Source organism: Ictidomys tridecemlineatus, unplaced genomic scaffold (genome assembly GCF_052094955.1).
Source record: "Ictidomys tridecemlineatus isolate mIctTri1 unplaced genomic scaffold, mIctTri1.hap1 Scaffold_1016, whole genome shotgun sequence".
NCBI lineage: Eukaryota > Metazoa > Chordata > Mammalia > Rodentia > Sciuridae > Ictidomys > Ictidomys tridecemlineatus.
The window spans coordinates 55,403-81,693 of NW_027520981.1; the positions used below are offsets into that span (position 1 = coordinate 55,403).

At 46.0% G+C, this 26,291-nt stretch overlaps 1 protein-coding gene across 3 annotated transcripts in view; it reads left to right on the top strand.

The window, feature by feature from the left end:
• The first annotated feature begins 434 nt into the window (after nt 1-434).
• The window catches only part of LOC144372406 (uncharacterized), a 65,845-nt gene continuing 39,988 nt past the window's right edge, over nt 435-26,291 (top strand). Inside the window, exons 1-6 of one of the 3 annotated variants that reach the window (XM_078035795.1) lie at nt 436-571; nt 1,667-1,781; nt 4,082-4,180; nt 4,347-4,465; nt 5,438-5,552; nt 7,457-7,924. In XM_078035795.1, coding sequence (XP_077891921.1) covers nt 452-571; nt 1,667-1,781; nt 4,082-4,180; nt 4,347-4,465; nt 5,438-5,552; nt 7,457-7,662 — 774 coding nt within the window. In that variant the 5' untranslated portion in view covers nt 436-451 and the 3' untranslated portion in view covers nt 7,663-7,924. Of the gene's footprint in view, nt 572-1,666; nt 1,782-4,081; nt 4,181-4,346; nt 4,466-5,437; nt 5,553-7,456; nt 7,925-26,291 lie in introns of those variants that run through there. The other 2 variants (XM_078035796.1, XM_078035794.1) reach the window with 2 other exon arrangements.

Here is a 26,291-nt window from a genome sequence, read left to right on the forward strand (position 1 = left end):
ATGTTGGGTAGTGTATTCCTTGAGTGTCACCTACCACGCCTCTGCCCCTGCCTCTCCAGAGCTGAGGATCCCTGCTGATGGAAACGTATATTACGCCCTGGATGGCAGAGTGGATTATAACTTTCTTCTTCGGGAAACAGCTGCCAGCAAGTTGTTTGAAGTCAAGCCAAAGGAGGTAAACAGTCACCTTCTTCAGTCTTTACTCCTGGTGCCACTCCACATCCTCCAAGGGGACAAGAACCTCAGGTTCTGGATGGATGTTGTAGAATGCCCACAGAGCCAATGCCAGGCTGGGTGGGGTGCAGGTGCTGGGCTTTGCTGATGTTGTCATCCACCACAGTTCTTGGAGCATTCTGTGGCAGTGGCATCCAGGATCCCAGCAGCTGTGAGCAGCAGCTCTGCGGTGGTTGCAGGACCATTGCCCCAGGCCACCCAAAGCAATGAGTGGTGCATGAGAAAAGTCACCAGTAGCAGCTCCTCACTGCTTCACTCCAGCCAGCAGGTGGAAGACAGCCACTTTGTCCACGTCCTCCTAGAGGGACAGAGCCTGAGGGAGACAAAGCGCATCCTGGTAAGCCTGACAGCAGGGCTGCCTCCTGGGTGTCCACACAGTGGAAGGCAGGAGACATAGCCAACCCTGGGGCTGTGGTGGGAAATTAAGAAGAGAGAGGTCAGTCTTAAGGGCTTGACCTGAGGGGGGAGAGCCTCAGCATGCCCAGCTGCAGCGGTGAGTGGGCCTGTGTATTGTGGGTTTGGCAGGCCAGAAGTGCAGATGGACAGATGAAGGCATCTGCTGTGGACAGATGAAGGCAGAGATATGTCCAGGGTGCAGGCTGAAGTGCCTAGAACTTGGTATTCTCAATGAGTGAGGTTGGAGCAGAGAAGCTGGCAGTGACTTGTCACATGTGTAGGAGGGGGTGTGTTCCTGGTGGCAGGAAAGAGAACCTCCTTAGCATGACTAGGTGTGGAAATTTGGGGTTGGGATCACCTGGGGGGTCATGCCAAAGCTTTGGAATGTCAGTCTTTGCATGTATGTAAATACGGAGCTAAAGGGGTTCTTGGCAGAATTTCTATGGATGTGCAGTAGACATGCTAATGCTGCAGGTGTCCAGCTGCAGAGGAGACATGTTCAGTGACTGCCAGTGCTGAGTCAAGTACATCATTAGAACCAGACCCGCACCGAGCTTCCAAAGCCCAGGGCCTCTCCAGGCTATCATGAAGCACTCAAGTGCACACTCTTGTATCTGAGTCTGTTTTGTGTAGTGGCAGTCAGGACCAAAATTTTCAGTGCATCTGCCTCTTCCACCCACAAAGGCAGCCTGCATCCCAGAGCACACTTGGTGCGCAGATCCCTGGCCCATTGCTGTCATCTCAGTGAGATGAGAGTGTGTCTGTGCATAGGCATTTTGGTCCTTTGACGTGAGTGGAATGTGGCTCTCCAGGGGGAGGGGAGATGGCAGGTACAGGCAGATATTTGTACCAGGATTGTTCTAGTAGCACGTTGCAAGAACCCAGGGGGTATATGGAGGCCAAACTTAGGTAGCAGGATAACAAGATTGTGCCCTTGTATATGTAGCTAACATTTCTCCTGAATGTTTTACCACAGTCTTCTGGGTAGCTCCTCTAAAAGCAATTCTCTGATGACATTTGTCCCACCCTGATCTAGGTGACGTGTCAGGAGAGGGTGACAAGCCTCATCCGCAGAACCTTAGACCAATATTTTTTGCAGCATCAGGATGTGGAAAACTTTGAGCTGCTGAGAATGATGTCTCTGCATGAGAGTAAGTAGGACAATCAGACAGTGGGGAGACATGATCCACAGTGGGCTAAGGATAACTCACAGCCAAAAGAAAGTGGGCCTTGGCCCTAAAATAGCCAGAGTGTGGTGGGCCTGGTGCAGGAAACCAAGTGCAGTGATGGGCGTGTCCAATGTGGAGGTGTTCAATGCTGCCCCAGGGGGCTGCTGGACCTTTCTAAATGTGTTCTCCCCTGGAGCTGTTCTGGCAATGCAAAGCTAATATCGATGAGGGCAAGGCAGAGAGAGGCTCAATCCATCATCAGTTTGGTTTATGGCTCACTGATAAGGATGCCTTCAAATGAAGAGGAGCAGAGCATGGGTCCTGATTGGATCAGCATTGCTATGGACGGAAGCAGCACAGGTCCCAATCCATGGCCAGGATATGAGAAGTCCTGCCTACTCAAGAATGTCAGGATTGCAGCAACTGGGAACAGGACTCGGTGAAGAGGAAGTCAAGGCCAGGGGACAGCCTGTTTGGGTTCTTTTTGGAACAATTCAAGTCCTCTGTGCCTGGGTGCCCATCTCCTGAAGATATCAGAATGGCCAGGTTATTATTACTTCCAGCAACAAAGAAGGGCATCTGAAGAACAAAGGCCACAATGCTGAGCTGTCCACAATGCCAGTGCTCTTTCCTTTCTTGTGAGCCCGACACTCCTAGCCTCCACCATCCCAGCCTGTCCACAATAGAACCCACCATCTGTCGGGCACGTAAGTGAGTTTTTCCATTTTCACACACCGCCTCATTTGAGTTGGCTCTGTCTCACACATGAGGAAGACTGAGGTGCAAGGAGCTGGGCAAGGGGCAGTGTCTGCGAATCTCAGGGACTTGGGAGGCAGTGCAGGGAAATGGGGATTTCCAAACAGCCTCAGAAACTTCAGGAGACCCTGTACCCAAGTAAAAAGGCCTGGGAATGGTCTCAGTGCTTAAGTGCCTCTGGTTTTATCCCTAATAAAAAAATAAGACAGTCAAAAGGAATTACCAAACCGAGAATCTACAAAGGTGATTTCAGAAACAGACTTTCAACCCAAGCATCAGTTGAGAGCAGGCTCCAGACGAGGGGAGGTTTGTGTGTAACAGACGTCAAAAGGGAGGACTAGGGGGGGCCTGGAACCCACTAGGTGTGATGGCATCTATGCCTTATGGCAGGAGGGTGGCAGTGATGTGGCCCTCTCCTAGATTTTGGAAACCTTGTTTTCACGGGGGAAGCTTTATGGAGGTGGAATCTATTTTAGCAATCCTGGTCCAGATGAGGTGCTGACTACCACAGGTAGAAGCCTATCCAGAATGCAGTGTCTGTTATTCAGTCTTTCCTGACTGTGACAATGACAAAGGAAGGAAGTCACTTGTCTTTGGTCTTGGTTTCACTCCTGGCCATTGATTGAGAACTGATTTCATCTTGGACTACTGAACAGAGGCTGCATCTGGGCAAAAGAGTGTGATAGATTTGAACTCCTCAGGACGCCCCACCATTGCCAGAGAAAGAAGGAGAAGGAGGAGGAGGAGAAAGAGACACTCCTGAGTGGGAAGAGGATCACACAATGAAGAGCAGGAGGAAGAAGAAGAAAGAGAAGGAGGTGAACAGAAGGAAGGGTGGAGGGAGATACACAAGAAGAAGAACAAGAAGGAATGATGTAAGAACAAGAAAAAGACCCAGAAAGAACTACAAGAAGATGCAGGACAGAAAGAAGAGCCAGAAGTAGAAGAAGAACCAGAATAAAAGTACCAAGCAGACAGCTCATGATGAGAAACAAGGGGAAGGAGAGCGAACCTAGAAAACAATAGAGTTCTCCAGGGCACCACCCTGCTGAAGTCCTCCCATGTCCATGCCCAACACACCTCTGATGGATACCACCTCCCCTCCGCATATTCATCCATAAGTGGATTCATCCAGGGCAAGGGGATGAATTCGCCCACCATCCAACGCTTCCCTGAATGCCCATGTGTGAGCATGACTGCCCTGGGGAGAAAGGCCTAAGCACAGGAGCCTTTGCCAATCCTGATGCAAAGCCTAGCAGTGTCCCTTTGGCAGATCCAACCTGCACTGAGAAGTTCTGGGCCCGAGGTGCTGTTTCCATTGCCAGGTGCTCTTTTGGTTTAGAATCCTGTACATCATCTTCTCCAGGAAAGAATCATTAAGGGAGTCTTGGGTGGCACTGTAGCTGGATAGGAGGGCTCTCAATTCTGGTGCCGGCTCACCCTGGTGGAGACTCTCATGGGTTGTGGGTGTTTTGTGGTATAATCCTTGAGTGCCACCTAACAATTCTCTCCACTTTGCTCTGCAGAAATCAAGGTCCCTGACCACTCACTCCTGTATCTGTCCATGAATCCACAAATAAAATATTATTGCATTGTGAGGAAACGCCGCGAGGTCAAGGGAAAGGAGTTAAACACCTACCTTATTCAAGCTGTACTTGTGCTGCCATTCCACTCCCACCTGGGGAAATAAGAAGCTTGAGCAGCTGGATATATGTGCTAGAAGCCCATAGAGCCAACTGACAGGCTGGGGTGGCTTTCTGTTTATGGGTTTGGTGATGTTCCAATCCCCACAGTTCTCAGAATCAACCTGCAAGTCCTCCAGGCCGCTTTCCCACAAGCAGGTGGGAGACACCTGCTTAATTCGTGTCCACTTAGAAACACAAAGTCCAAAGATGGCCAAGACTGTTTTGGTAAGCCTGGGAGCAGGGGTGTCCCCTGGTGCTTACACCTGGGTGGGGAGCAGACACTGGTCCAATACCATGGACTACTCATGCCCTCTTGAATTTGGAGCTTCTGGATGATTAGGAGGATAGATGGGAATCAAGAAGAAAGAGGTCAGTGTGAAAGGCTGGAGCTGAGATGAGGGAGAGCAGCAGCTTGTCCACCGCCATGTCTGAGGGAGTCTGTCTGTCAGGTGGAAGCATGCAGTCCAGAAGGGCAGAGGCAGGTATGGGTGACAGATGAGAACAGGCCAGGACCTAGGTTGCAGGTTCCCCTGTGTGTGATGCTGGTGTCTATGGAGCAGGACATCAGTATGAGGTTCTGCATGTTCCTTGATCAAGGAGCTGAGAGGATCTCTCTGCAGAGTCAGTATGGATGTGGAGCAAGCACACTAAATGTCCAGGTAACCCAATGACTACCCTTGCTGGATGAGGTGCCCTCTTACACCCCAGCCAGCACTGAGCCTCTGGAGGCCAGGAGCTCTCGTGGCTATCTTTTGTCACTCCTGTGTGTGGTCATGTTTCTGGGTCTGATTTGGGCCCTGGCAATCCAGACCAAAGCCTGTAGGTTTTGTGCCTAGGCCATTCCCAATGCCGCCTGCATCCTCAGGCAGACCTGGAATCTTGGAGGCTATTGTCTCATTCCTCCTAACTTGTGGGATGAGATTGCATCTGTATGCAGGTAGTGGGGTCCTTTCACTTGGAGAGAAGTGCAGCTCCACAAAGAGCAATGGCAGGTCCAGGAAGTCCTATGTACATATTGGGCTAGTAGCCTATGGGAAAAGCCCACGCGATGAGCAGGAGGTCAGCCTCAGGTAGTAGGGTCATGGATGTTGCCCTTGTATTTAGAGTGGAGGTGCCTCCAGAATGCCCCTGCCCACTGTCCTTGAGTAGTCACTTTAAGGCCCATTTTTTGAAGGCCTGTCTTCCATGCTGCTCCAGGTGACCTGCCATGATCGGGCTCCTGTCATGATCCGCAGGGCCCTCGAGCTACACATGCTTACTCAGGAGAAGCCGGAGGAATATGAGCTGGGCCAAATCATCTCTCACCGTCAGAGTAAGTGGGACAATCAGATGACAGAGAGCAAGGGTCAGGATGTGGACTCAGGTCAACTTTTAGCACCAAAGAGTAGTCTCTGACCCCCAAGAACACTCCAACAGGGTGTGTTGGGCTCATGCACAAAGCAAACTGCACTTCTGCTGGTGTAAGCTCTCCAGGTGTTTTGGTATACCCCAGTGGCTAGTGCGGCTCCCCACCAGGTGCCCTGCCCAGGACATGAACAGGCATCCAAAGCTGACATCATTGAGGACTGAGGAGGAAAGCCTCTTTCCAGGAGCAGTATGGTTCTGTAGTCTGAGATAGGAGTGGTTTCAGAGGAACATGGGAATGCATGGGCTAAAGAGGGAACTGGCATTTTGTGGACTGAAGTAGTAGGATTGAAAGCCTTCTGTGTGACCAGAAAACCACTGTCTTGGCAGAGCATTGCCAGGATTCTAGCAAGCAGTAACAGGATGAAATTGGGAAGAAAACAGCCTGGGAGACAGCTTGAATCATCTGTCTTTGCATAAATTCCATGGTCTTCTGTACCTGAGTCTGCTTGCCAAGGAGTGATCACAATAGCCAGGTTATGATCCCTAACTGAAGTCAGATGAGGGCTTCCTGAGCACGTAGCCACAAAGCTCATCTGATAATAATGCCAGCGCTTTTTCGTTGGTTGGTTGGTTGGTTGGTTTTTGTGAGCCAAACACCACAGCAGCCATTATCCCAGCCTATGTATGCTGAAGACCACCATCCCTATGAGTTCTAGAATCACTTGTCTCCTATCTTAACCTACTGTTAGGTTAGTAGAATCAATGGAAGAGGAAGTCTGTCTGGTGCCTTGGTAGCCTTAGAAATTCATAGCAGACATCCCCACATCCAACCCAGAAGGGATGGAGAACAGGCTCTAGGTTAGAGGAGGGCGACAGGAAAGAGATGTTCAGAGGAAGGAGAAGCTGGCTTTTGTATTCCCCCACTCAAGGTCATGGCACCACTGGACCATACACCATGTTGGAGGGAAGCATTCCCTTTGCTGGTCTTTGGAACCATTGTTCTCAGTTGGGCAGCATTTGGAATGTGGCCTCCATTCTCAGAAGCCTGGTTCACATGGAGGCGGGCTCCACCAATGCAGAAGCATGGCTCTAATGTGGTATCCGTGCTGGTCAGCCTGTCCTCACTGTGGCCATACTTGAGGAATCCTAGGCCTTTTCTCTGGGTTTCACAACTTTCTCTTTGGTTGTGCACTGAGGCTGTCCATAAAGCTCTAGTGTGTTGTGGTGGAGAGCTACTCAGCCCTTGCCAAAGAGGCATAGACTGGGAGAGAGAGAACAAGGCTGGGAGAAAGGGAGAGAGAGAAAGATGGAGAGGAGAAGGAGGACCTCTACTTGGAGAATGAGGATTCAGTGGAGCCAACAGGGACAAGGTACTGTTGCCCAGGGCGCACCCCTGTTTAGGTCTTCCTCCAACCATGCTCAACCTTTCTTTCAGTCCCTCCCACCCCCCAGTAGTGTATTCATCTTGAATGAGAATTTCATGTTGACACCAGAGCACTCACCATCCATTGCTTCCCTCCAAACCCACCTGTGAAGATGGCTCATGTGTGGACGAAATCTTTGGCACATGAGCCTTTTGTGGGAGATTTCAGATGCAAACCCTAGTGGTGTGCTTTGGCAGATGCAAGAGGACCTGGAATGTTTTGAAGTCCAAAGCCTTTGGTAGGAACAGACATTAGGTCTGTTGAAGTGCTCTGCCTAGTTCTTCCTCAGGGAGGACTGTGGAGGCTGTCTTGTTGGTATTGGTGCTGAATTGGAGAGCTCTCAGGTGTGTGGCTCTGGCCTTTTCTGGCACAGGCTCTCAGATGTTGGGGTGTCCCAGAGAGCACCTCCTGAGCCACCTTATTTTGTAAACCCCTCTCTCCCCAGAGCTGAGGATTCCAGCGCAGGCCAATGTATTTTACGCAAAGAACCCTCACACAAAACCCAACTTCGTGCTGAGGAAAAGGAGCCTCTCCCAAAAGAATGGTTTGTGGATCCAGCCTCAACCTCCCTCTCATCCTGCAAAGAAGGCTGCAGCCCTCCTGAGGATGCTTGCAAAACCATTCTGCTGCTGTGTGCCTGGGCAGGGCTGAGGCAGCCCAGGAATATTTACATTGATAATTATTTTCTTCAAAGTTTGAATCTATAGTTTGCCATTGTCCTTTACCTTGTTTAGTAACACAGTTGTTACTCTATCCTGTATTTGTTGTTTCCATTAATATATTATTATTTTAAAATATATATGTTTTTGTTACCTGATCTACTGTGATGATTTGAGTATACTAAATGTAGCAGTGATTCCTAAAGGACACATCCAAACCAACAGGAAGGAATGTTTCCTTGTATCAGCAAGAAGTTTGGTTTTTAGGAGTTTGGCAGATGGCATTATCTGAGTCAGTTTTCCAATGGGGGCAATGAAGTATCGGCTATCATGGAACAAACACAAACAAAGACACACAAACACATACTAGAGCACACACACACAAACACACACTAGAGCACACACACACACACACACACGAGCACACACACTCACTGAGCGATAGATACACAGATGAAGTTGGTCTCTTCTGAAATACTTTGGAGATGTGGTTCTGATTTCTCCCATTTTGGAGTATTTTCCATTGCATAAGGTGTCTTGCAAATGAATCCCATGTCTGAAGAAGACATGCATGTGTACTTCACATGCCACTTTCCACATAACCAGAAGGTCATGTCATGTAATATTTTTCATGCAGCTGTGTTTTCACTGTGAACCATCCCATGAGGTCAGCTGTGGAATTTTCCACTGGTAGCATCACAATGGGGATCCACTCTTTGGATTTGGGAATATTTCTGATTTTTTTGATTCAAATTGGAATGATATCTATCTAGCTAGCTAGCCATATGATTTTTAATCAAAATTGTGCATTTGATGATAATGAATGACATGCATATAGGAATCTGTAGACTCTAGACAATGAATGAATGTCTACTGTTGCCTGGACTATTCTGCAAAGTCCTGTAGCATTTGAGCTTATGTGAGGGCTTCATAGGGTTTGCAAAATGTCCAGGTCAGATGGTCCTGCATGAGGCTGAGCTCCTAGTGGTCTCCTCCACAGCATAAGGGCCAAGAAGAAACCCACTTCCACACAGAAGATGAGATGCTACCTTATGAAGGTGATTGTAGGTGTGAGACCCTTTTGCTAGGATCCTTTTTCTATTGGGCCAGTACTGTGCTCTGAATGTGCTTGCTGAGAAGAGCTTGGAATTTCCTGACTGAAGCAGTTCATGCAAGCTGCTTCCACTTGCAGGAACAAAGTTTGTTCTCCTTGAGCACTTTGGGTTGTCCCTGGTTGAACTAGAGTGTGTCAGAAGCACTTGTAATGATTGACATTCAGGGTTTCACATTGAAGCCTCTGTGCCATCATTCAACCACTGATGGCTGCAGGTGAGGCCCCTGCCTTTCAATGAGTTTTATGAAAAAATAGGAGTTTTGGATTTCAATGAACCTTTGGAGAACTGATCTTCTCAGTATTCCCCTTGCCTCCCCAAGTTGGGTGATGTCAATTATACAGGATTTCTTGGGAGCACACATTTTATATTGGGCTGGAATTGGACTCTGGATGTGATTGCTGAAAATAGCTGGGGAGTGGGGGAATGGAAGCCATTTGCTGCAAGCAGTTTCAATTTGCTTTGTTGATTAACTTTTTTGTAAGTGGGCTCTTGCTGTTTTTTTCTGTGTGACCAAGAAGAAAGCAAAACTGCTTCTTACAGGTGACAGGAATGCTTTCACATTGAAGCCTCTGTGCCATTGATCAAAAACAGTTCACTCATGTAGGCACCTGCACTTCAAGTGAATGTTGTAAACAAGTGTGACAAATGGATGTCAGTGAGACTTCGGAGAACTGATCTTCTCAGCTGGTACTCTTTTCCCCTGAAAGTTGGTGATGCTAGATTCAAGAGATCTCTTTCTGGCACCCTTTGTGTTTCATGTCTGAACTGTGCTCTGAAAGGGCTTGAAGAGAACAGCTTAGAAGTGCAGAAGTGAAGCTGTTTGTGGAAGCAGCTTCAAGTGGCACAAGCTAACTTGTCCTCAGTGAGCACATGGGATTTTCCCTGGTTGAAGCAGTGTGAATGAGAACGGCTTCTCAGAGCTGGTAGGCATGTTTGCATTTGGCAAACTTTGCCATCTGTCACCCAGAGTTCCTTGCATGAAACCTGCATTTCCAGTGTTTTCAGAAAGCTCTGATGAGTGGGTTTTCATGGAATTTTGTGGAATTGTTCTTTTCAGCAGTCCTCATTGCCTTCTCAAAATTGGTGATCCTGGGTGCAAGGCCTCTCTTGTCAGCCAACATTGTATTTTGGGCCTAACCTCGGCTCTGAATGTGCTTGCTGAGAGTAGTTTGGGAGTGCAAAAGTAAAGCAGTCTCTCAGCAGCTTCAACATTCAGGAGCTCATTTTGTTCTCAGTGAGCACATTGGGGTTGTCACTACTTAAACTAGCATGAAGAACCACCGCTTCTCAGAGGTGGCAGTTTCCCTCTGAAGCGTCTGTACAATTGGTCAGTGCAAGTTCAATGCAGGCAGGCACTTGGATTTCAAGTGAATTCTGTGACAAGAAATTGAGCAATGGATTTCAATCCACCTTGGGGAATTGCTTTTCCCAGTGGGCCCACAGTTCTCCAAGTTGCTGAACCTAGGTCCAAGGGCTCTCTTGCTAGCACTCTTTGCATATGGGCTGAAACTGTGCTCTGAGTGTGCTTCCTGAGAATATTTTGGAAGTGCAGCACAGAAGAATTTTGTCAAGCAGCTTCCATATTAGGAAATGACATTTTTCTCATCGTGCCCATTGAGCTTTGTACCTGGTTGAAGTAGCCTTAAATCCAATGGCTTCTGAGAGCTAGCAGGCACAGTTTCTATTGGAAACAACTGTGCTCTTGGTCAATGGTAAGTTGCTTGCTGTCAGGCACTTGCAATTTCAATGAGTTTTTAGAAGAAGGAGACCAAGGGAATACAATGAAACCTATGCAATTCATTTCCTAATTAATGTTGGTGATGCTAGACCAGAATGGACTTTTGCAATGATACTTTGTCATGATTTTGCAGGAAATGTGTTCTGAATGTGCATTCTGAGATGCATTTGTAGGGGGAAAACAGAAAAATTTTGTGCACAAAGTAGCTTTGTTCTCAGTGAACACGTGGCGGTTTTTCCCTGGTTGAACATGCAGGAAGCAGAACCTCTTGTCAGAGCTGATGGCACCGTTTCACTTGGAACCATCTTTGCACTCAGTAAAGCACAGATCATTGCAGACAGGCTCATGCAATTTCAAGATAGTTTTCAGAATCTGCTTGAGGAATGGATTCCAAAGAATCTTTGAGGAATTGATCCACCCAGCAGTCCCATGGCTTCCTATCTGAGCAAGTGCTCCGAGGTACAAGGGCTCTCCTGCTAGCACACTTCGGATACTGAGCCTGCACTGCTCTCTGAATGTGCTCCATGAGAAGAGTGTGAAGTGCAGAAGAGAAGCAGGGTGTGCAACAGCTTCAATTGCAGGATGTAAATGTGTTTCTAGAGAGCATATTGGGATTTGGGCTTGGTTGAACTAGTAGGAATTGGAACCCCTTCTCAGAGCCAGCAGTCACGGGCTTTACTTAGAAGTTTCTGCGTCTTGTATAAAGCAGAGTTTGTTCCTCGTGGGCACCTTCATTTCCAGTGAGTTTTCAGAAAAAAATTGAGAAAAATATTTCAATGAAACTCTGGGCCATTTATCTTGTCAACCGTCCAATGTTCCATGTGAATATTGGTGATGTCCCAAGGGATCTCTGGGTAGCACAATTTGCACTTTGGGTGTAAATGTCGCCTGAACTTGCTGGCTGAGAAAAGCTTGGAAGTGCAGAACAGAAACATTTTGTGCGGGCAGCTTCCAACTGAAGGAACAGTCTTGTTCTTTGTAAGCACATTGAGGTTTGTTTCTGGTTGAAGCTGCATGAAGTGGAACCGCTTCTCAGAGCCGGCACTCTCAGTTTCTCTCTGAAGCATCTGTTCCATTGGAAATTCAGATTCCCATGAAGGCTCCTGTGTTTCTATTTTGTTTTCTGAGTAAGGGGAAACCATTGATTTCAGTGAAACATTGGCAAATGGATTTTCTTCAAAGAGCAGCTTTCCTTTTTAACGTTGGTGATCAGAGCTACAAGGGTTCTCTTATAGGTACACTTTCCCTATTGGGCCTGAAGTGGGTTCTGAATGTGCTTGCTCAGGACAGCTTAGAAGTTCAGAAGTGAAGTGGTTCATCCAAGCAGCTTCCACTTGTGGCAGTAAAGTGTGTTCCCAGTGGGGAATTTGTGGCTGTCCCTGTTTGAACTAGAGTGCCGCAGAATGACTTGTAATAACTGGCAGACACAGTTTCACTTTGAAGCCTTTGTGCCATCAGTAAACCTGTTTGTTAAATGCGGGTCCCTCCATGTCATTTACCACTAAACTCATTCAAGTTCCGCACGGTAGTGGTTCTTGGAATAAAAAAAAAAAAAGAATTGTAAAGTGTCTATTGAACACGAAGCTCACACATATTGGCAAGGAAGGCTGTGCTTGAAAACTCCTCAGGCCTGCACGGGTGTCTTCAGCTGAGAGTCTGTAGCATTTCCTCCTGGGGCCTCTTTTCCAGTGATGCTGCTGCCCTGCCCTCCATTTCCCATCTTTCCTCTCTCTGGTCCACTCCTCAGATCCTATCCTCCCTTCAATAGGGCCTCATCCAGGAAGCCTGCCCATGTGCCTCCTACTTGACTTAAACTTCTCCAGTGCACTTATTGTCAAAGCAGGGACTCCCAGGAGAGAGGGCTCTCCATTCTGCACACTGAAATTTCTCAGCAGGGAGGACTCCTCCATGCTTGGATGGCAGGGCTGCAAAAACCTGGAAGGTGGAAATAGGAGGCTTCCAGGGGGCTGGTGGTGTGCCTAGCCAGGGTGCTGGTCACTACAGTGCTTTTAATCTATGGCCCTCAAGGAGCCTTATGCTGCAGATTTGTGTACTTCTGCATCTGTATGCACACAGTTCTTCATGTGGGGAAAAAGCAGTGTTCTGAAAGTTTGCTTTATATTATACTCAACTGGTAATTTACAAACCCCAGTGTCCCATCTTAGCCCAGAGCCATTCCATCAGCCCAGGGCCAGTGGGTGGTCCAGCGGTCAGTACTATGCACAGCTCCCAGGTGGCTCCAGTGTGTAGCTGAATTTGAGAGCCAGTGTACTGTAGGATTTGCCCTTGAGGTTAGAATTCATTGACTTCCTCTTATGTCATTTCACTGGTTCAGGATATTCCTTGTCTCATGAACTATTCTGTGAAATCTTCAAGTTAGCAATCAGGTCATTTCTACCTTCTGATGCCACCTGGCTCAACAGCTTGTTGTTTGGAGGAGTCAGTCATGGGTAGTCCTGGGTCACAGAGAGGAACAGGAAGACCATAATGTGGAATGGTGGTGTAGAGAGTAAAGGATGGGGCCAAAGCCCACACTGTGGAATGGTGGTGTAGAGAGTAAAGGATGGGGCCAAAGCCCACACTGTGGTTAGGGTAGGGAAGGGATCTGAAGAGACTACCTTGAAACTGAGACCTGGCTGCAGATAACCAGGAATCAGGGCCTGGAAATGGAAGCCATGACAGGGCTTGTGACTAGAAAGGACACATCCTTCTGGGCTGAGGTGGAGGTCCAGCCAGACAGAGGAAAACATAAAGGATGCAGGAGAGGGGGATGGTCTAGATCACAGAGCAGCTCCGTCATCATATCTTAGAGAGTGAATTTTTTTCTTCCAGTGTTTTTGGTAAGTTCATTCACGTGCATCTGAAAACACCTTGTTTGTTGGAGAGGCCTGCTCAACCACCACAGGCGATGATATCTTGGTGGATGTGCATTGTAAAAGGAGGTGAGGTTGGTGCCAATAGAGTGTGTGGGCACTCAGGCATTGGCAAGCTTGCTTTGGAGAGAGAATCGTCTAAATGTTATTGGGCTGGCTTTTGCAAGCTCTTGTGGTTTGGCTAGATGTAGAATTCTTCCACACAATTAAGCATGATGTATATTTTAGGCAGCATGGTTGCTTGCGGGGCAGATTGGGGGCAAGTGCTGGGGGTCCATGTAGATCATGCTACTACTGGAGTTGGCTACCTATAATGGCAACAGCGTTTTGCTACTGCTGAGGAATATTGAACAAGTCTCTGGCCAAGTAATCCATTGCTGAACTACATCACCAACAAAAAGACATTGAGTGAGGGTGAGGACCAGAAGAGCCCGGGAACCACCTGACAGCAGCCTTGAAGTCCTAAACTCTGGTACATCATATGCCCCTACTTGGTAAGTTGTGTGAAAGAGACTTGTCCTGAATTCTTTTTACATGCCAAAATACATCTTGTCTTTTCTCCTAAACCTATCAGGGCAGTCAGAGCAGCCAAGGAGAACCAACAACAGGGGTAAAATGGCCAGATAGACTGGGATCACTGCAAACATTTCTAGAACCTTCTTTTGTGCTCTGGCTTCCCTGAGGTTAAAGTGTAGGGAATCTGCGATCCAGATTTGTTAGCAAGTAGTTTTCTTGGGAGGTGATGCTAGAAAACTCCAGGTGGGAACAGGAAGTGATTAGGAACTGGAAGACAGGGTGTACCAGCCAGTTGTTGTCACTGAGCTACTAAGCACAGTCCTGCTAAGGAGTGCTGGGGGTCCATGTAGATCATGCTATTAATAGAAGCCTTCCTACAGAGTGAGAGAGCTGGGGTTCTCCACCCACTCCTGCCAGCCATGACGGGAAGCTGCTGCTGGCCTTCACTGTAGGCAAATGGGCCATGGTGCTGGGGGCTGGAGGTCAGCTGGAGTGTGAAGAAATGGCATAGTGCTAGACAATATCATCCAGCTTTAAATCCCCAGACTGGGATCTTTAGCAGGGCAAGGTCAGAGACTGTACTCAATGCAGCATCTACTTCTCAGCATAGTGCCAGGCACACAGCAGACCTTCATCAATACCCGTGGAATGCGCTGGCTCGCTCCCGCCCTGCTCCAGGTCTCTCAGCTGCACTCTCTGCAAGTCCTGTCTGTGCTAGTGTATTCAGTTCTTGCTTCTACGTCTTGCAATTTCCTGAATCTTGTCCTCTCTCTTCACACTCCTGTGGTCACTCTGCCTTCATCCCAGGTGGCTGTCTGGTGGGGCTGGGGCAGAGAGATCTCATTACTACCAGAGATGGAGTTTTTAAACCAAATAAGACATGTGCTCTGCTGCTTAGGATTGTCTTCAGCATAACATGAGGTAGAAGGTTTGAAAGTAGAATTGTCCTCCCAATCTTAAGGCATATAATCCCTGTGTGCAGACCAGGAAGTGCCCTGGGAAGAAAGGCAGGTGTGGGTTTGGAATCAGAGACCAGCATGAGAAGAACACTTTCACTGCTTACTAGACAATGACCTTGGGCATGTCTGTAACCTCTTGGGGCCTCAGTATTTGCATATCTGAAATGGGGATAGTTGTATGACTGACTTCAGGAGGAGTGTAGAGAGACTCCTAGAAGTAGAGGAAGAAAACACACAGCATCTGTGAAGCACCCCGCCCCCATCATCAGCCTTTCCATGATTTTCTAAGTGTGTGTTGATTGACTGTTGGTTACAGCATGCCTGTAGATCTACCTGAGGTTCCGTCTAATCCACATGGATGGAAAAGCTCAGTTTTGCCCAGTTGCCACATTTGCAAGGCCACCTTCTAATAGAATCAGATCCAGGAAGCTGGGGTCCCTTTGCAGAACATAGAGGATCCATAGCAAAGTTCAAGTCCCTGAGACAGAGGGCTTCTGCTGGTGTCCTCATGTCCTTGGGGGCACTGCAAATTCAGCCGCGCAACCAGCACGCTAGCCTCATACTAGAGGTTCTAAGCATAGAAGTTAACTAGTGAGATCAAAATAAACACACATAAACTCAATTTACCTTTTTCTTTCAACAGGTCTGAGACGGCTCTCCCTCTGGCTCCTGCCTTGAGCCACCGGGTGGGCAGTGAGGTTACACAAGACTATCAGGAGAGACAGGGAGCACGCCAGAGGATGGCCTTTTATTGGGGAACAAGAAATTCAGGGGAAAATTCCATCCAATGAAGGTCGAGGGGGACAGCATTCCAAGGTCAGGGTCAGTGATTGGTCTCAGGGTCAATGGTCAGTCACACCCCCACACGGATGGGCTCTCTCACCTAGAAAGGGTGGGGATTAGTTCTGACACAGTTTAGCCGGAAGGCCTCACACCCAGTCAGGGAGCTGCCCAATCACGTGCGAGAACGACTTCCCACACTGCAATGCCTTTCTCCACTGATGTTCATTGAGAGCCTGATCTAGCCCAGGCCAGGGCTCCCGGCCGAGGATGTGGCAGAGAACGAAGCACCTGCCTGGCTGGCTTGTAAGGGACTTAACAATCCGGGTCAAGACAGGAAAGTGATGGTGAAGATGAGACCGGTAGGTGACGTGTCCGAAGCTCTTGGTACGGAGCACTCTTCTAAGCACCTTAACGTAAAAACTTCCTCATCATTCAATAGTTGCAGGAGGAACAGTGCTTTTGTTGTCCATAGGTGGCAACTGAGGCACTGACAGATCAGGTCACTTGGCCAAGGTCATGGAGATAGCACAGGGGGAAGTGTGGCTGCAAATCCTCCCATGTGGCTCCAGCTTTGGGCTCTTTATCCCCCACGGCCTGCAACCTCTTGGTCATGCTGTGGCCCCTGTGACTTGTCTGTCACCAAACAGTGATTCACTACAGGGCCTTTCCTGAGTCCTCATCTACCTCAGAGTTCCTGTGTCTTGCAGAGAGTTTAATCAGATTCCTGGTCCCTATTGGAGCTCCTGGTTTTGCCAGTCTGGGGTGGGGTCTGAGAATGTGTGTTTGTAACAAGGTCTCAGGTGACCCTGAAGGTCTCAACACAGGTGACTTTCCCCCTCCCCTCGGGTCATTTGACAATGCCTGGAGACCTTTTGAGTTATCACAAGTCAGGGGTGTTGGTGCACAACTCAGGTAGAGGCCATGGGTGCTGCTGAATGTCTACACTGCACGGGGAAGACCTCTACAGACTAAGAAGGATATGGCCTGATGGGCCAAGGGCGCCAAGGTGAGTAACCCAGTGTGGAGTACAAGCACATGAACTTGGGTGTGTGCAGATATAGCCTCGGGGATTCTTTCAAAGTGTCTTCTGTCAGTGCAAAACACCAGCACCTCTGAGTAGCAGTGTTTCTCACAGGCTCTGAGCAGGGATGCTGGTGCTGCTGACCAAGGGACCCCACTTTGAGTAGCAAAAGTGACATGGAGTTCTTAGGACACCATGAACTTCTCAGAAACACAAAGTGGACATCTACTGCATTAATTTAGAAGAAAAGAAACTCTGAGTTGGAATAATCCTCTTTGGACTCACCTAGTTGCAAGTTTGCCCTTAAAGCAGCGCTGAGACAGCGGGGCCAGGTGGGGGACAGAGCTCCACTCCTCTCCTAGCCGCAGTCAGAGGCCTTCTGAAAATGAGGAGGGTGCAGAGGTGGGTGAGAACTGCCTTGCTTCAGTCCCCAAGCATCCAGTCAAGTCTATTGTCACCTGGAGTGGTGGTTTCTTCTCCAGGGCCCATGCTAGCATTGGGGTTTGCATCTCTCTGACTTTCAGTTCTGCGAATGGAAGGTGGGAACTGGCTGCTTGAGACATGGTTGCTCTCTTGGAAGAGGGTATGGGAGAAATGACAAGACGCCCAGCCCTCCAGAGCCCGCACCCCTGCCCCTGTGATAAATGGCAGCTTTAACAAGGTTTGGTTGAGAGGGTCCCCCAGATTTGTGACTTCCCATGTCCGCCAGCAGATGTCACTATGGCTGGCAGAACAGAAGGCCTTTCAAGAGTGAGCTGGGGGGAGCAGAGAGGGGAAAATATTATCAAATAGAAGGCAGAAGCCAAAACTACCCTTGGCCTAGAGGGATATAGTCCATACTATCATTTTAGGAATGGGGGACATTCTCCAATAAACCCACTATCTGGTCATGTCATTGAGGTCCAGCTTCTGAGATTTAGGCAGAAATTCTCCAATGAAACACAAAGTTCCTGGCTTCTCTCAACTGAAAAAATCTCCAGGTTTTGGTTCTTGGCCTATATGTATCATGAAACATTTTCTTGAAGGAAATGAACACTTTGCACTGAATAAACATATATTTGATAGAGTTTACCCCGAGATATCATATTAATGTGTTTTAAAAATTGATTCATTTTATAAATTCAGCAGCTTATTCTGAAATTCCTTTGCTATACATTTAATTTTACCTATTTTTGAATATTATTTGATAGGATGTCATGGATGTTTTAAGTGTTAGAATTTTTTTTTCGTGTGTGTGTGTGTGGTTTGGAAAAAGGGCATAAATTTGGCATTCATCAAGGGCCATGTTAACACATGCTTAACAGTAATTATAAGTCACATTTCCTTCTTTTAATCTTTCCCTGAAGATGTGCCTTCCATGTGTAAAGACAAGTGTTTTCAAAGGTGACTCTCTGGACAAATCTTTGGACTCATGTGGTCAGTGTTCCAAACTGTGCCAGAAAACACCAAATCTGATTTCACAGACTGGGCTGTCCTTAGCTCTAGTCTCCAAAGTTATTCCCCTTCCTGGCTGTATAACCCATGAGACTTGACAGAAAGGAAAAGCCATGGAAGACTTTAAGGAGGACAGCCACAGGATCCTCTTTGCTCCTAGCCTCTTGAGAAAATAATAAAAACAACATCAAGCAAACACACAGTCTAGAACCTTCTTCTGTAAATAATTAGTATTTAACATATTGATGTGTGTGCCGTGGTCCAAATTGAGAGAGAGAGAGAGAGAGAGAGAGAGAGAGAGAGAGAGAGAGAGAGAGAGAGAGAATGTGTGTGTGTGTTTGATTCTGAAGAATCAAAGCCAGAGAACAGAGATAATTCTATTAGCTGCACCTGGATAGCACTTGGCCTCCTTTCCTGGCAGGGAAGGATCTGAAGTCAATGGCAGAGCTAGTTCATGGTATATCCAAGTGTCTCTGCAGCATTTTCAATGCTAGAGCATCTGTTCTGAGAATTTTAGTACAGCACCTAATTTTTTCATCTTTGCAGCAACTTGCAAATGTGGGTGTTGAATGAGGGGTATTTATCAGAGTAGAAAAGTCATTGTTTTGGAGAAGGGGAACAAGTTAGAACAAGTGGAATGAGGGTACTTAAGACTTCAAGGAGAGACAGCAAAAGCAGGGGCAGAGGTGGATATACAACAAACCTCAGAGATATTCCTTCCATCTCAGGAGGTAGCAGGACATTGGAGCAATGCCTGTGCATCCACTGCTCAGTTCCATCTTGGGGGCAGACCCAGCACTGCAAGCTGATGAGGAACAGGACATAGGAAAGCCATCTTTACTGCAGATGACACGATTGAGCATCTGGCTCATCCCAGAGAATGGGGGGAGGCAGCTGCAAGCCAGGCTTGGAGGAACCCATGGAGTACCATCAGGTGACCAATGGCCAGTTCAAAACCCCATCTTTTCTTAGAAAACTTGGAATGGAACCACCATTTGGCCCAGCTACCCCACTCCTGGATCAATAACCAAAGGACTTAATACCAGCATACTGTAGTAACGCAGCCACACCAATGTTTATAGCAACTCAATTCACAATAGCGAAACTGTGGAAGCAACCTAGATGTTCTGCTGTGGATACAAAAACATTGTCCTATATAAACACAATGGACTAATACTCAGCATTAAAAGAAAATATAATGATGGCATTTGCAGGTAAATGAATGGAGTTGAAGACTATCATGCTAAGTGAAGTAAGCCAATCCCATAAACCCAGAGGCTGAATGTTCTCTCTGAGAACTGGATGCTGATCCAAAATGGGGGGAATGTGAGAAATGGAGAAATTTTGACCAAAGAGGAAGGAAGAGAAGGGAGGGCGCATAGGGGCAGGATAGATGGTGGAATGAGATGGACATTATTCCCCCAGGTACATGGATGAGTAACATAGGGTGCAATGCTACATCGTGTCCAATTAGGTAAATGAAAAGTTGTGTTGCAATAGTGTACAATGAATCCAAATGCATTCTGCTTTCACATATACCGAATTAAAAAAAAAAAACCCTATGGTAAGAGAGCTTCCAGTCCTGGAGCCCAAAGAGTACCAGGGGCCTCTGAGATAAGAAACAGAGCAAGCACAGAATAACACATGCCCATGACCTTGCTCATGGGGAATGGAATACAGTCACATAATAGAGGTAGAAAAATGGTTGTGAGCGATATTTTTCTAATGACTATTAATACAGATGGCAATTTGTTCTTGGCGTCCTGACCCACAGCAGTCATTTTACAAGCAATGCCCATCCAGCGCTCTGTCTGGGCCTTGCTCTGGGGAACCCCTCTCCCTGCCTGGCCTATGTCACAGCATCCCCTTGCAGACAAGGAGAATGGCAGGCTCCTTTTCAGGGGCCCTGTCCGTTTGATTTTCATTTTCATTTTGTCTAAGAAATGTCATTGACTTCTGATTTCTTACCACTCTATTTTGGGATTTAAATGTTTAATTTTAAAAAACTAATTCTTGATATCTGAATATTCTTTCATATATCTTTTTAAAATATAGAACATGTTCTGTCTTTCTGAAGTAATAAGTTCATGTTTTCTAAAGTTGACTTTTACTTTTGCAGTCTCTGATTCCATCATAGTGAAATATTTGTAATTGAATCAGCTGTGAATGCAAAAGAAAGGCTAGGATGTAAAAAATGATATGCATCTTCCTCTGTGGTCTCCACCCCTTCTTATCCCACCCACTACTTTCCCACACCCAAGGTAACCATCATCCTAAATTCATGCTCATGATTTCTTTGCCTTGTGTGAAGTTTCGTTGCATCTGTAAGTATCATTGAAAATGTTTTTCCATGTTAGTTTTTAACTTCATGAATAGCATGTCATGTTGTTTTTGATGTATTAGGGCTTTTTTTGCATTTACTATTTCCCTAAAGCCCATCTGTATCATTGTACTTCACCATGATTGCTACACTGCTTACTGGCACTGGTATCATGCCAGAGTTCATGCAATTAGAGTACTTGGCCATGAACTTTATAATATGTGTCTTCTTTATGAATGTGCAAAGTATACTCACAGGAAAATGGGAGGAATTGCTGCATGAAAATTTATGACAATTCAGCTTTAGAAGATATTGCCAAATGGCAAAGTATTTGAAAGAAGTTTCACCTCAACTAGTAATGTACGGGGAACCTAAGGATCCACATCCACTCCAGCGATAGGTTTTCTCACTTCTCTCTAGGTTTTAATTGTTGACAACTTAATCAGTGTAAAAGGATATTGTCCAAAGAATGTTCTGCTCCTCTAAACTGCATTTCATGTTGAAGTTCTCCAGGTCTTGAGGAACTTTTGCTGCTTTCATGGGAGCAGCCTCGTCTGCAGCAATGGGATCTGGCTCCACATCATCTAGTGTCTGGACTCATCTGTTTTCTCCCTTTCTCTTTTCATGCAGTTCCTGGCTGAGTTTTTAAACCTTGAACTTGGGCTTGAAAAGTTGTGTTTTCTCATTTATGAATTGAGTTTTTGCATCCTCTGGAGTGCAGAGGATGCAGGTTGGTGGGCTTATATCTGGGCACACTGGGTGGTGGCTGTTTTCTGTGTGATGCACCTCTGTGAGCCTTTTTGTGGGGTATACTGCTGTTGTGTTTGTGCAGTGTTCTCCACTGGCTGCTTGGGGTTCTCCTCAGCCATTGCCTTCTGTGAGTTCATGTGTTTGAATGAGAATCAAGTTGACTAGCAATTCTGGGGCTTGTAAGCCATGGACCATCTTAGAGGTGCTGGATCATAGGAGCTACTTCCCTGGCTTCTGTGATTTTTCCTGCCACTTGGTGCTTGATAGTCAGCCCAGCGTCCTGAGTCTGCATACTTGGAGGGCGTCACATCTGATGGGCTCTCAACATGCTGGTGTTTCCCTTGGAGGCAAGAGTGCAGGGTGCAGGACTGTCCCTGGCTGCTGCGGAACATTGAGCACTGATTCCCTCTGCAGGGGCGACTTAGTAGCAGTAGCCTTGGTGTCTGACTGCAACTGTGGGCCCTGTGAATGCCGGCTCTCTGTGGGTGGTCGGTGGCATAATAGCCGCACCCTAGCTGATGAGGATCACCTGGGTATCAATATGTGACTAGGGTGGGGTGTCCGTTTACCTGCCCTCATCTGAGCTCCTGGGACTGGCAGCTTTGAACTTGTGCACCTATTTCCCTCCAGTGGGGCTTCTGTGTAGCAGTGCTAAGTGCTTGCTACCTGTGTACAAGTGCAGGACCTGTGGGTGCAGGCTGGCCAGGCATTCTGTGGTTTAGAAGCTTCTATGCTGGCTCCTGCAGATCACTGGTTTTTACCATTTACCCTGAAGGGGATAGGGTGTCAATTGGCTGGCCCTCACCTGAATCCTGTGGTGACTGTAGCACGAGGTGGGGTTAGCACTGCCTGGGAGCCATTTGCTTTGGGGTCAGCTCCACCCCACTAAGGGTGTTCCATAGCCTTCATCCAGCAAGGATCCCTCAATGAGTTCCTTTTAGAAAGATTACTGAGAAAACCCATTTCAGAGGCATTCCCTTGGGTTTTATTTGTAATTCCTTATACATAGGCAGAAGTTGGATTTATTTAATTGTTTCTGTGGAGGCTGACTAGCTGTAGATTCTATATAAAATGTCTTACCTTTCTCGCATGGTTTTCAGCTCACAGTTGGGGCAAAATTGTTTGATCTCCTTCACTGTCTTTGCTTCTGCTGTCCCATTTTATCTTGGTCTGATTTTCTTTCCAAGTAGTCTCCATGTTTCTAAATGCAGTTTTTTCCCCAGTAACATCAATTATTACCTTTCCATCCCTTAATATAGATTCTGTCCTTGGAAGACATAGAGGGAATGGTAAAATTCTGAATTTGGGTAATAATTTTCAAAGTGATTTAGCAATAGTCAACTTAATCATATTCACCAGGACATGATTTCAGCCTGATTTCTTATTTTTTAATAACACGAGGCTCATAATCAGAAGTGAAGCTTAATTATAGAAAAATTTGAAGATTTATATTTCTGTGTATCTTAGGTTTATAGTCTATGACATTCTCTACTGGAAAAAGAGCAGGAGATATTTGAATGTGAAATAACGTTAAGGTCTAAAAAGGGAGGAGGGTATTTTAGTGTGGGCAATGATGTCTGCAAAGAGGAAAGTGTTGAAAAACAAGAATTCATATTAAGGGTATAGAATCATAAAAAAGTATTGAATTTTAATGAGATCTTTAAACCACTGACCAGTCAAGAAGTGAAAAGGTTAACTTTCTCAACTTTGGGAGTGTAAACTGGTTCAATCTACTTTGCCTTTCTTCAATATCTGGTCATGCTGTATGTAAATATATAGCACTGTGACCCAGGAATTTCCTACTTGGTTTATACCCAGGAAAACTGGATATAAACTCCCAAGGCAACATGGTCGCAATAATCAGAGTGGCATTGAGGGTAGGGCAAAGTCTTGGAATCAGCCTAACCACCTAACAATAGGGGAATAGATATCTAAATAAATTATGATTTATGATAAAACCAAGAGAGAAGTGGGTTTATTCTACTCATTTCTGAAATGTTAAACTACAGTGAAAGAACCAGGACTCTGTTTGAACATGGATGAATATGCCAGACATAGTGTCCAACAGAAAAAGAAATTTGGGGAAGAATATATATCTATATTATGATGATTTAAATCTGTAAGCTTGATTATGATAAATATCAAAACTGCATGGGAATGAGAATCACAAATATCAGACAGAAGGAAAAGGAATGCTCTCTGAGATGGTATCCATTGGCTTCCCCTGTGCTGGTGATATCTTAAGCAGTGGGTATATGAGTGTTGCATTTTTTCTCTCTCTGTTTTGTATTATATGCAAAAATGTTCCTCTGACTAAGGATTCCTTATATCTGACATTGTGTCCGTGTGCATTTTTTCACTAATTTGAATAATCAAGATGTTTTCCCATTTTGATGTAAACATGACCTGGACAGCTTTATTGACTCATCAATTAGTCATTGTTTAGTATTCCATAAGCTCAAATGTCTGGGGACTTAGTACATGTGTCCAGAAATCTTTGCTTTCCAGATAGTGCTGGAAAATGTGCACTCTGGATTTGTCTTTTCCAAATGAGGCTAACTTAAAAGCCTGAGAATTAGCATGACTCTATAGAAAGAAGCAAGCATCCACTGCATAACACTCCAGGGACAGGAAATGTCTATGGGATTTTTTTTTTCTTAATCCTCTGCAAATGGACTTTGCTTTTCCAGATTTAATCCCTATAGGTGACTCCAAGTGGTTGGGAGGATCTGGTGATTCAGAATTATTGCATCCTTTGTGTCCAGCAGGGGGACCCATAATCTAGCAAACCTATGTAAAATCTTGGTACTTGCCTTCATTCTATTGGATTTTTTGTTGTTGTTGTAGTCATTTGCTGTTCCCCACTGTCACCTAAGCAGCCAATAAGAACAACTGATAGAGATAAAGTTTATTGGGGGTCACATGGTTTCAGAGGACTCAGTCCCTACTTAGATGGCTGACTCGATCTCTCTGGAGTGGGGCAGCTCATCATGGAGGAGAGCCCAGCAGAGAATAGCTGCTCAGCGCCTAGTAGGATCAGGAAGCAAAGAGAGGTGGGAAGGGGACATGTGTTCAATACATCCTGCCAGGGCACAGCCCCAGTAACCCTGCTCCTCTAGTAGTATCCCACCTGCCTAGAGTTACTACCCTGTCATTCCGACTAGGATGAACTCTTTAGGTCAGAGCTCTCACAATCCAATCACTTCACTTCTGAAAATTTGTGGTGTTAACATAGAAGCTTTGTGTGTGTGGGGGGGTGGGCACTTCATACCCGAATTGTAACAGATGGACATCAGAAAAATGTTTATTAAGCCACATGCTCACATGGGACATAATATGTATTAGAATGTGCAATGAACACGCAAACTGACCAGCCTTTTGTCTTTTTCCTAACTCTCCTCTAGTGCAGTACATATACAAGTTAAGCATTGATTAAACCCTGAAACTTACAGGTCTCCTGGTCCTCTCAGTTTCACTTATCTTTAGTTACTCATGTCCCTTCAATATTTTCTCTCCCTGACCTAGGAGGTGTATTTTTCTCTCATGCTAATGAGGCCTCTTCCCTCTGCCTGCCCTGCTCTCAGTTCCCTCACCCCTTTTCCCGAAGACCTGAGTTAGCATAGGCATAAATAGCAGATCATCAGGCTTGGCTTATGAGTCACAGTTGCTTGACAGTCCTCGTCTGATCATTGCCTGCCATCTGAGTCTGGCTTCTGATGCATGCACTGTCTCTACAAGCTATGATTTTTGCCTAATAATTTTTTCTTGAAATCTGGACATGATGTACTTGTTAAAAGAATTCAGATACATAGGCCTTGAGTAATGTGTGGGTAAGATGTCGAAGAAAGGGAATTTTCTGTGGTCCTGGGATTATAACTTAGTGTTTTGGTGAGCATGTGTGCAGGATTCTGATCATCCTCAGTGAAATTCACTTCCTCCTCCACCCTTCCCTTAGGTTGTAGAGGACAGTTAGAGGGGATTCATGTTTAGAATTTCTTTTCCTCCACATGGAAGGTTAGAGGGGTTCATAATCTCCCTTCCCCCCATGCCAGCCTGTACAGCCTGAAGTTGCAGTTTTTCTCTTCTCCAGGTCATTTGGGCCCTGAGAATGAGTTTTTATTTCTCTTTCATGAGATTTAAGTTCCAATTATTATGACATATACTTCTTTTTTATTTTTATTTATTTTTTATTTTTAAAATATTTAATTGATTTTATTTTTTAAACAATGAGAGAGTGGAATGCATTACAATTCTTATTACACACATAGAGCACAATTTTTGATATCTCTGTTTGTATATAAAGTATGTTCACACCGATTCATGTCTTCATACATGTCCTTTGGATAATGATGTCTATCACATTCCACCATCATTGCTGTCCCCATCATTCCACATCACCCTGTGCCTCTCTTCCCCTCTCACCCATCTGCCCTGTCCAGAGTTGGCCTATTCTTTTCATTGTGTTCACCAATAGCCAGGAGGCAGGTGGCCTTGTGATTCCATTCATTCAAACCCAAATCAATGGGAGACTGGTTTGTGACTCAGGGAGAGGCTACTGCCTGGCTGGCCAAGGGTATTGGGCATTGAGACCACTGTGTCAAGAATAAGTGGTCAGAGGCCTCTGTTGTCTTTTTCTGGTTCCCTGTTGCATATCATCTGACCAAGCCTAGGAAGTCAAAGGTATAATTTTGAAGAAGAATAAAAGAGATTCCTTCAATTCTTTTATTGCAACCCCTAGTACCTTTCCCTGTGTCATATTAAAACATCCAGCTAACATATATTATTCATGTTCATTTTTCTCATCAGTACAATGTAATTTTCACAAGAAAAGAGTTTGATTGTGTTCATTGCCTTAAACTGTACCTTGAAGATTGCCAAGTACACAACGACCCCTCAATAAGTATCTTTGAATGAATGAATCCTTCTGATATATAAAGCCTTCTGTGAAGTGTCTTTACCACCTCTGGCTAAATTTTGTGTATTTTTACCTTATCAGCCAGAACTCTGGAGGGAAACTGGGGACAGGTGATTTGTGGTTTTAGACCACAAACTTCCCTTTCCTGTAGTGGCTGATGAAACACTTTTGTTACATTTATTGTTTTTTAAATAGTT